This window comes from Amborella trichopoda, chromosome 9, assembly GCF_054954075.1.
Source record: "Amborella trichopoda isolate Santa Cruz 75 chromosome 9, AtrichopodaSantaCruz75HAP2 v2.0, whole genome shotgun sequence".
Classification (NCBI taxonomy): Eukaryota; Viridiplantae; Streptophyta; class Magnoliopsida; order Amborellales; family Amborellaceae; genus Amborella; species Amborella trichopoda.
Window position 1 is genome coordinate 8,301,539 of NC_142344.1, and position 11,815 is coordinate 8,313,353.

At 36.7% G+C, this 11,815-nt stretch overlaps 1 protein-coding gene across 1 annotated transcript; it reads right to left on the bottom strand.

Moving 5' to 3' along the window:
• Positions 1-763: 763 nt before the first annotated feature.
• On the bottom strand, positions 764-2,889 carry LOC18424142 (putative xyloglucan galactosyltransferase GT20). The gene has a single exon (XM_006828735.3). It carries the CDS (start codon positions 2,792-2,794, stop codon positions 830-832), a length of 1,965 nt encoding a protein of 654 aa, XP_006828798.3. The 5' UTR covers positions 2,795-2,889; the 3' UTR covers positions 764-829.
• Positions 2,890-11,815: the final 8,926 nt, after the last annotated feature.

Below are 11,815 nucleotides of genomic sequence, written 5' to 3' on the forward strand. Positions count from 1 at the left end.
AAAAATAGATTAAATTAAAATGCAGTATACTTTAGAAAGTGTGACTTAAAGTACGTGAAATAGAAGAGACTGATTTTAAATTTTGGGAATAAAACAGAATTATTTCGTAAATTTCACAAAAATAAAACCCCTAAGTTTTTGTCCAAGAATGTCTCTTCTTTCTTCTCCACTGAAACAAAACCAGCGAAATAAATACAAATGAATGAGAGAATTCACATATAACAGCAAGTTTTGTTTCAAGAATCTCCTTTCATTCTTATTCCACTAATACAAAACCAGCGTTTTCAATGGCGCTGAAATAATTACATATGAATGAGAGTTCGCAAATAAACATATTCCGATCCCTCTCATGCTCTGGTTTTCTCTCTCTAGAAAAGAGAATAAATGGGTACTCCCATGGATCGATTATTTACATAAGATAAGATATTGTGAAAATTTAATAAGATAAAAAAAACTACGAAGATTTAATCGAACAACGAATACCTCAGAGAGAAGGTGAAGAAAGACAGGTGGGTAGAGCAAATGGTAGAGAGAGAGGCTGGCGCTAAAGAAAGAGGGAAAAACCAAAAACCAAATATACCATGCGACCATTTATCTTTGTTAAAGGAGGTAAGTCAGAACTACTCTTAGTCCAAAATCAAATGGTTTGAAATGTTCTACGAAGTTTGAGAATTTTTTTTTAAACTTTGAGTCTAGTTAACGACACTCTTACCGCCATTCCATTTGAAATATGATGGACAAGAACAATTCTGACCTCTTTGTATAAAAAATAAACGGTCTCCTTTGTATACTTTTCCAAAATGAAAAATGCACCAAACAACTCCCCAACTCACACTCTACTATCTCTTCTCACTCTCTCTACCAAAGCATCAAGTGTAATATCAAAGGCATCCCTAAACCACTCGAGTCCCTCCCCCTCAGCATAAACCAAACCTGGCATCACCTCCTCCAAAATAAATCTTCTCATTCTGTCTCTCTCCTCTCTCCTCACCCCCTTCAAAACCCCAACAACATCCACCCTCCCTTCTCTTACCTCCTCACCATCCAAATACACAGACCACCTCTCTCTCTCCTCAGGCAAATGCCAAGCATACTGGTAATAAGCCGTAAAAGGATCGAAAATTACAGGAATGCACCCAGCCACCAAAGCATCAAACACTGACTTTCTTGTTGGGCTATCGCCTGGTGGTTGTAAGCAAAACTCAGACCCCATGAATAAACTCACCACTCTCTCCGGTTTCCCACACGTCCGACTTTGGCTGCAGTTCAGAAACTCGCACGTGTGATCGGCAAGTGTGCACTGCTCTATCAATCGAGCTCTTAGCCCTCCTACTGGGCCCACACGTGTGCCAGCTGCTAATGCAATGAGTTTGGGGCGTTTGGATGAAATTGCAGTCGTTTGCCATAGTTTTATGTCTTGGTCCACACGTGGGTGAAAATATGTTGGGTGGGGAACTGCTACATCATTTGGGTGCCATGGTTGCCTCTCTATCAAGACTTTTGTAGGATTTTGCAAAGCTTCCAACTCCAAAAAACTGGTGCCCCAATTTGGATTTCCTCCATTTGTTCTCCTAAAATCCCAAGAAATTTTGCCCAACACAAAGACATGGTCTTTGCCTTGGTTTTTCTTCCAAGTGAGCTTAGTATCTAGCCATCTGACCAAGTCCAGACCAAGCTGGTCTTTGAGCTCATTGCTCACATTGGTCCTAAAGTGCCATCTCATAGCATCTAGCCCTGCATAAAATGGCACATAAAAGAGTAGAGCTTGGCTTGGGTCATAGACTCTACAAGGGTGTGTGTTCATTCTATGGTGAAAAATGAGCTCTAGAGAATATTGATGAGTGTTATACCAATTGGGTCCAAGTTCTTGGATGGGTTGGCCCATTGCTTTGTTGGAGAAGAAGTTGCAAAGGTTCGTCCATGGAAGAAGGCCCTCGCAATGGTCTTCTAAGTTCTTGTTGAATTTAGAGGGGAGGTCGTATACATAGATTCCTCTGCCTTGGCATGTTTTGTTCCTGGTCAAGGCATGGTTTCTCAAAGTTCTGAGGGCTTTCATTTGTTCTTCTACGGCAGAGAGAGCTTGTATGTTCATATTTCTTCGACTTCCTTTGTTAGTCGTGGTGGTATCGGCAATTGGCTGGCTGGAATTTTGGGGCACATGGGGGAGCAAAGCTTTGATATCTTTGTCGAAGTTTTCTTCTCTTTGACTGGATTTGGCAGAATCAGTCGCTGGGGTGCTGAAATCTTGGGGGAACGAGTTGAGAGAAGCCCTTGTATCTTTCTTGAAGGTATGATCAGTTTGGTTGCTGCTAGATTTGGCAGAGTCGACAACTGGGGCAACATAATTTTGTGGGAGTGATTTGAGAGAAACTTTGATGTCTTTGTCAAAGGTCTCGCCTCTTTGATTGCTACTAGATTTGGTGGAGTCGAGGATTGGGTAGCTGTAATTTTTGGAGTGGGAGGGGAGAGAAGCTTCAATACCTTTGTCGAAGGTCTGATAAAGTTGGTGGTGACTAGAAATAGGGGCAGTGCCAGCTGATAAGCAATAGACATCGAGCTTTCGAGAGGAGATACAAAAATGGAAGAAGGAGAATGAAAGAAGAGTGGAAGAAACCCAAAAACACAAGAGCATTAAGAGAATGATAGTGGCTGGAAGAATGAGGAGCTTGCGAAGAAAAAGTTCAAGAAGGCCAGTTTCTTTGGTCAGACGCCTGGCTTCTAAAGCTCTCTTTCTAAGGAGGGTGGCTGCCATTTTTGTACCTTGTAGGAGATCTTCAAAGGTCTTAGCCACCATTTTGTTGGGATTGAGTGGTTTTGTAAGGGAGGTGGTGTGGGTTGGTGCTGAGCTCTTGATGGGTGGACATGCAGTCACGTTGTGAGGGGTGGGAGAGAGAGAGAAAGGAGAGAGGGGTGGGCACGTTGGAAGAGGCTTTGATTTTATACGAGTGCAGGGGGAGTGAATCCGAGAATTAGCGTTGAGGGAGTCATGCGTTACAACTTGCGACAGTGTCTTAATTTAGGAGCAATGAAATAGGGACATGCATCTTACAACGGTAAGAAAAGAAGAAAGAGAGTGCCACAGAGCGCCATTCGAGAGAGAGAGAGATGCGAAAGAATGGAGGTAAATATAAGGGACCGTCTACAAAGAGGCCATTTATCTTTCAAAAAAGTTTATATGAGGTTGCAACTTTAAAATTTAGAAGTAAAGATGCACCTCAAAAATCTATCGTAGAAGTAAAGATGCACCTCAAAAATCTATCGGAAAATATTATTTTAATGTCCTTTCTAATTTATCATCTCGACATTGAGATGGATGACTATATATATATTGAGTCCTAGAAATAATGCATCTTATAACACATTATATAAATGGTCCATTTTCAATATTTTCATATGTTAATAAATCTACTTGATTTAACTATTTTTTTAGTTTAAAATTTTATAATTAGATATAAAAGTAGATTTTCAGATTATCCTAAGAATTTATTACACCAAAATTACATATTATGATACAATTTAGAGGTGCGCCTTAATTGGATTGTTTAAGGTTGTAACCTTATAGAAACCGCACCTTTTGTCTTTTGTACATGGAGGTCACAATCATTCTTGTACCTTAAATTTCAAAATGGGTGGTTGTAATATTATCATTGAATACATGAAGTTCTAAAAACAAAATCTCGAACTTGGTGACTCTCCCCAAGCCATCCAATTTGATATCTAATGAGTGGGGATAGTTGTGACCTCAACGTACAAAAGATGAATCGTATTTTTGTAGACAATAGTATAATTAATTACGAAAAATTTATCAAATATGAGAGATGAATTATTCAATATTTTACACATTTACAACGGTTAACTCATGATCATGTATCTTTTGATAGGTATGTTGAAATTAAATTGGGAAAGGGGTTGGGGTTGGGGTTGGGGTTGGGGTGGGCGTGGGGGTGGGGGTGGGGTGGTAGCACCCCCACAACCCAGTCACCACGTTGTGATTTCCATTCTCACGACTACTTCACCCCACTAATACCTTCAAAAAGCTAACTCCTAATCTACTTGAAAAAATGGGTAAGGGCCTGTCTTCCCTACGGAATTACCAAAAAAAAAATGTTGAAATTAAATCACACAATATGGGGAAAATGTTGAATAGAGTTTATCACTCGTATATATTATGATAAATTTCCCTATAGTAGATGAGGCCAGGACCATTGCTCCCATTGGAACATATCAGATATTCAATCCTTCAATTGAAACCCTGTCTTGCATCCCCTCCATCAGGGAAAACCTGTTTGCGTGTATTTTCGGAATCCCAAATTTTGTGAATCTAACCTCCTCAATCTAGCTAGTGATGAACGGTGGAAAAGGAAAGAAATTTCATATGCACCTTCTGCATTGTCGCCTTAAAAAATAACCTCTTAAGATTGAATGGAGATGTTTCAAATTTTTGGACGGTCCGATCTAAGTGTATGTAAGCTAAAAAATTTAACTTTTTACCGCCCAATTGGTACTCAAAAACTGGCCACAAATTTCATATCATAAAAAATCCTAACATTTTTCTCAAGGGAGTAAATTTAGAATGTGTTCCCACGAAAGTGCGCTGTACGCATTCATGAATGAAACCAATATCACTTAGAAAGTTGTATGTGACTGCTTGATAGAGAAAGAGAGGGAGAAAAGTATACAATGAAACTATTTATCTTTGGACTATGGTCACAATTGATCTTGACCATTGGATGTGAAGTTGGGTGGCTGCATTTATCTTGTTTATTAAGCTCAAATTTCAAAGGAAATTTTTTTGAATTTTATGATACACCCAAGCTATCAAATTTTACATTTGATTATTATAAGTAATTGTCATGTATCAAAGATAAACGGCATCGTTGTATACAATCCCGAGAGAAGAAGGAAATAAAAGAATACAACAAATAGCAAAAGGTGCGGTTTGTATAGAGCCCAGGCTCTAAACAATCAAATTAGAGCCTACCTTCAAATAATATCGAGAAATATGGTTTCAATATGGGAAAGCCATAAAATATATTTTCATATTTATTTACAAATTTTAAAGCTCCAAAAAATAGTGTCGATCGATAGATCTATGAACACTTGAAAATCATGAAATTTGACAGTCCAAAAATATGTTACAAAATACACTATTTTCAAAAGTTGAAATCCATTTTTTTTCTCATTTCCATGCATCTTGATGTCTAGATGCTCAATTTGAAAATATTTAGGCATCAAAACAACCTCCTCTATTGAGAGTTTTGAGGTAGGCTCAAATTTGATCGTTTAGAGCCTCGGCTCTATATAAACTTTTCCCAATAGGAAAAGCGTTATGTTAGGGATATAAATACCTCGTCAACATTTACTGCGGTTTTTTGGTCACTTGGTTGGGCTTGGTAAAAGCACATTATCCATTTGTCAACAATATCAAATATTGATAATGCGTTTAAAAATCTTGGGTACGTAGAGCCTTGTTTAAATAAAGGTAATCAAATAAGGAGGCCTGTCGTGGTCATTAACAGGTCAAAATCATGCCTAAAGTAGAGGAGATTTGTTCAAATTAACAAAACTTTGACTTGAGCATTTCTGTTGTCCTAATAATTGAATATCATAATTCAATTTGCACATCTCGCAAACTTGCAGATATGGTTAACCCAATTAACTTTTAAATTGACATGTCCCCATTTATTATATTTTTGACACGATTTAATGCACAATATATGATAATTGAAAATGTTAATGGAGGGAGAAGCTCAAACCTCGATGGAGATTGCAGTTTTAGTGTTAGAAGACCCTTTTACTTGACAATTATAGATTTTCAAAAGAAATGGATTCAAATCTCTAAAACAAGTGTGTTTTGTAAAAGTAAAAAAATGATAGTTAGACATTCTATTTGCCAGGTCTATACTATTTTAAGAGATCCGATTTTTTCAATTATTGGTGAAAGTAGATTTTCAGGCTTATAAGAGTTACCATCACTAGAACTACTTTTAGAAGGGTTTTCAAGTGCACTTTTACCATGTATCATAAAAGGGCTTGAGCTGACTACATCATAAAATAGTATGCATATAACTGTGAAAAAAATATGCACACGACTTGGTGTTTTCAACTATTCTTATATCCAATTCAGATAAGGAAAAAGTTTAAATAAGGTTACCATCTTATATTATAGAAAGTAAAGTGCACCTAAAAAATCCAATTGAAAAAGAGTGTTATAATGTTGAATTTTTTTTTTAATCATTTCGACCTTGAGATGTATGAATATAGAGGAAAAAAAGAATTTTAAATCAAAACAAATAGTGCATTATTGCATTATTTAATAAGTTATCTGGACCGTCTATTTTCAAGATTTTCAAATGTTTATAGATTTGCTTGGTTTCTACTAATTTTAAAGCTTTCAATTTTATAACTAGGGTGGAGTACAAATTTTCATGGAATCATAAGGCTTTTGACACTAAAACTACAAAATTTTCATGGAATCATAAGGCTTCTGACACTAAAACTACAAAATTTAGAAGTATACCTTACTTCTTCAATATAAGTAGGCAACCTTACGTAAACCTCATCCTTTTACCTATAAAGTACTATTCTTTACTTGGACTAGGAGGCATGCCCTTGCAGGTGACTCCTCAGGATAGGAAATTGCCCGGTAAGACTGGTAGTGAAAGAAGGATAAAATAGGGGTGGCCACTAGTCAAGTATGGGCTGGATCTGGCTAGACCTAGACTCAGACCCGAATAGTATTCGGATTCAAGTTTTGGACTTGGACCTGAGCCGTCGGGTCCAAAAGTTGGACCCATACCCGTTCTTTCAGGTCCTAGATCTATCCCATCGGGGTCCAGGGTCTGGTCAGGTCCATTGCTACCCTCACTATGAATTTTTTTTTTTATTTGCCATTTTTTTACCATCATAGACCCAACAAGGTCACAATCACTAGCTATTACATTTCAAGTCATCTGATTTGTTGTTTAATAGCTAAAAATGACTACGAGTTCTTATTGTATATGATATTTAATATACCGAAACGAATAGGGTTTGAACTATTTTATCTCCAAAAGTTTACCGGTACATGTCAGGTACGGGTTGGGTCCAAATATTGGACCCAAACCCGAACCCGTGTTGGGTATACCCGGTAGGTCCCAAGTCAGTTCTGGGTCCATTGCCACCCGTGTGATAAAATGAAAACAAATATAGGGTGAGGTTTGTATAAGGTGTCTTCCTTACAGCTTAGAAGTAAGACCCACTTCTCAAATTTATTTAGAGATGTAGTTTCGGTATTGGAAACTTTATGATGACTTTAAAATCTATTTTTATCCCTAATTGTAAAATTCAAAATTTCACAAAGGATGCATGTCGAGCAAATCTATTAACATTTGAAAATCTTGAAATTAGACGAACCATATAACTTGTTACAAGATGCACTACTTTTAGTGCTGAAAGTTCCCTTCTTTTTTTTTCCTTTTTGTTTTTCCATATCTTCACATCTCGAGGTCGAGATGACTAATTGGAGGGTTGTTCAACATAGTAACATTCCCCTCTAGAGGATTTTTTAGGTGCATTTTATACATAGGGTGTGGTTTGTATAATGTGTAAACTTGCAACAATCAATTAAGGCACATCTCTAAAGCTCATCGAAAGATGTAATTTTGATGTCAGAAATTTCAATGATGACCTGAAAAACTACTTCTAATAATGAAATTTAAAACTAAAAATATTGCATTGATCGAGCAGATTTACAAACATATGAAATGTTTTGAGAATATAGATGGTCTAGATAAAGCAATACAAGATGAGCTTTTTTTGGTACATTTTTTTTAAAAAAAGTATCCACATATCTTGAAGTCGAAATGATCAATTAATAGGTTTTTTACCATCAAAAGAACATTTTTCAAATGGATATTTGAGGCATGCTTTTTTACCTCTCTAAAATCCATTTAGAATTTCAGCTCTCTCTCTTTAAAACCCAATCAGAATTTCATCTACCTCTCTCGACCACAAAAACCTCGCCTGAAGAGCTCGAAGCAGGGGAAACCTTTGATGCAAGGGAAACTAGGATAAGTAATCACTCTCTCGTGACTTTTATGGATTAACCGGCCGACCTGACATTCCATATTCCTCGAGATGTGGGCGGGAATCCTATGGCCATAAGCAGGGGTCTCATAGCAGTTGGGGTAGGGGAGGGCCTCACATGATGATTACTCATATAACATTTAGGTGTATAGCTTGGTCAAGAAACTCTTAGTTACAGGTCCCACATACCTCAATATATTGCAATTCAGGGGTGGACCTTATCAAGCACGCAAATGTTATTTTCATATTGTATGTGCACTAAAATTCACAGGTTTCTAGTAAGAAAACATCCTTGTTATCCTCCGCGATACGCCCTTAGGAATATCAAGCCTAGAACTCAATCAAACCCAAAGTTTTTTTAGTCATATTGACCCTAACTAAGCTAATTTAATGGGTTGTAACACTGGAATTGCCCAACTTCAAGCCCCCATGAATATGCTCTATTATTATGAGTTATTGGGCTGTCTAATAGGGCTGTCATTTCCCTAAAACTTGAAAACTTTCTCCCTTAAACCATACTCTATAGCCATAAAGACCTAATGGTGACATTAGTCATTTCTTTTCTAACTCGGTTGATCTGATAAAGATTTTGAGGCTTGAACATTTCATCCTAGAGCTTGTCACTTTCATCTGAAATAAAAAAATTTAACAATATCATCAGTATCGGGATTGGGATTGGGATTGGGATTGGGGACTTAAATGATTAGGATGTTAAAGATTGCAGCACTACATCTTGAGTCTTGAGTTTTGAATCCCTCTGCTAACCTACCCAAGAAAGAAAAGCAGTATTGTATTGTTTGTATTCGGTTTCACATTATCAGTACTTGTTTTTTCTTTATTGCTATCTTTTTGTAGGATGACACACAGAATTTTAATGCAAACTTTTGTTGGGAGGGAGAGTTTGTTTTCGTCCAAGATTGACTTGGAGACTAAAATAGTGACTTGCCCATATATATCCTAGAGATAGAAAATAGTGACTTACCAATATACAAAAAGAAACCTATGTGAGACAGATATTCCTTCAACTAATCATATTCTTGAGTTCCTCTTCTTGGGGTGCCTCTCCGTTACAGATAGAGAGAGATACAATGAGCCTTCTTGTGTACATAGAAGAATAGAAGAGAAACAAATTTGGGAGAGCAAGTGAGCATCTTCTTAAACATTTTCACTGTAGATAGAAAAAAGAGATAAAAGAGAAGAAAAAGCGTTTATGTGGGTTATGTAGTACTTCTTACATGGAGAAAATCTACATTACAGATAACCTAGATGGAGAGAAAGCTTCATAGATAGAGAACCTTAGAAAAGAAAAAGCCTAGAGAGAGAGTCTCTAGAAGAAGTCAGAGAGCTTGTGTCTTGGAGGATCATTGTACTCTATTAATATGATCAGTAGATTTCATCTATCTCCTATGGATGTAGCCTGAAAAAGTAAATTTGTTCCTTGGAGGATCATTGTACTTCATTAACATGACTAGTGGATTTCATCTATCTCTTATGGATATAGCTGGAAAAGTTCAGTGCCAATAAGTCATTATTTATTTTATTTGCTTTATTACATTTATTTTTTCATTCATACACGTGCACAAATATTATATTTTTTTTGTCCCATAAATTTGGGATCTACTGTGTGCATTCTCATTCGCATGAGAGAGCTCCAATGGTGAGCGCCATAAAGTGGTATCAGAGCATGGTTTTCCCTTGACTTTGACACGCCGTGGTCATCCCTATCACTGCTTGTTGGGGTAGTGAGCCTAACAGTCATAGGACGAGTAAGGATGAAAACCTCCTTGTAGGTTGGACCGTCGAATGGAACATCTTGACAAACAATAAATCACTTTGATCACCGGTCGCTCATATTAACTAATGGGTGATAGCCAGTGGGAGCTTAACCACCGACAACACCTTGACAACTAGTGGAACCTTGACTGCTGACGAAACCCTGACAAGCGGTGGGGCCTTGATTGCTGACGCTTGACCGTCAATGGAGCCTTGACCATTGACGAACCTTGACCGCTGAGGATCCTTGATAGCGGACAGAACCCTTGACCACCAACGGATCCTTCGTGAGTCCTAGAGAACAAAATCCCTAAATTTAGGGTTGCAAGTGATTACATGTAAATGTCAAATGTACTGACACTTGAACAATGATGTTGCTTCACTGATATCTATGGTACCACTGCAGTGATTGCTATGGCACCACTACAATTTTACTGCAAATCTAGGGTTTTTAATTGTATATAGATCCAGATTTTTCATCGAAACTCGAAGATCGATTCCTCACAAATGATTAACTAATTTTTGTATGCTGGATATAGTTTTGCTACAAATTCGAACAGAGCGTGGTATTTGAATCAAGCTTAGCTATGATACCACATTAGATGCTTGGCTTCAATAGCGCAAGAAATGTTGAATGCTAAAATACAAATGTCAGAAGTGAACTGCTATTAATGACCGGTGCTTGGAGATACTGCGAGTTCAGGATTACGGGAATATGCACTCGTCACGGTCATTACCGTCCAGCCAATAGTTGAACTAGTGTTTGCAAAATCGAGCAGTAACGGTTAATCGGATATGGGCTTCGAAGCAGTTTAACCGATTTAATCGATAAACTGGCCGATTCAACTGCTCTAACCGGACAAGTTTCAGGAGTAAAAAAAGTATTAAAACAAAAAAAAACAAAAAAATCTACTAAAATATGAAAAGCATATAAAAAATGATTAAAACAAACCACATTCAAATAAAATTGAAAATTTATGAAAAGAATGGATTTTAACCCATTTTATATTTTTCAAGGGTTATTTTTAAATTTTTTTTAAAAAATAGAAAAATTTAAAAGTGAGTATTAATGACCAAAACAATTTTAATCTTTACCATAATGTAAAGAATATTTAAAAATACATTACAAATCAAATTCATTATCTTTGAAAATTTATATACATTTTTTTGATTTTTTTTTTTAAAATACTAGTTGATCTCCCTAACCGTCCAAAACCAAAACCGGCCACTGGTCAGTTCCGATCTAATCACGCGGTTAACGATTAGATCGGGCAATTTTACGAAACATGAGTTGAACAGTGTTGGAGATAGAGTGATGGTAGATATCACTCGAACAATGGGTTCAGCTTCCATCTGCTTCCAACTGTTAATTGGAGAGTGATGATCATCATGACATCATAAGGATTATAAGATACCTCGAAAGAAAAATTTCGAAGGTCATGGACACCATAGAAAATAACATACAAGAGAATTATCCTTATATGGATTGTTTTGTAAATGCCCTGCTATTGTCTCTTAACTATACATAAAGTAAAGTTGGATTTGCATGTCTCTATTATGGATCAGAATATACCATATTTCAAGTGAAGCTAAGGATTCCTTATTTCAAGTCCAAGGTATGAGCATATTGACTTTGGAAATTAGGAACTTAGGAGAATTAGGTAATAGACAACGATAGTCGACCCAATTAGTTGGGAAAAAGTTTTGACAATGATGAGGTAATAGACAACAAATGCATCCTACCAAATGCACAAGTATTTTAGCAAGGATATAAAGAAAAGGAAGTTTGTGGGAAAAACATCTTAATTTATTTTCAATGTTTTAGTCACCTTTACTCTGAAAATTTTATTTTCAAATTTTAAAAATAGTGCTCCATGTCTCATATTATCCACTTAACTCTCACTTTTTGAAAATATATAGTACTTTTAGTTTTCTCGACACATACATGGGATTGTGTTCAAGTCTTTGCTTTTTT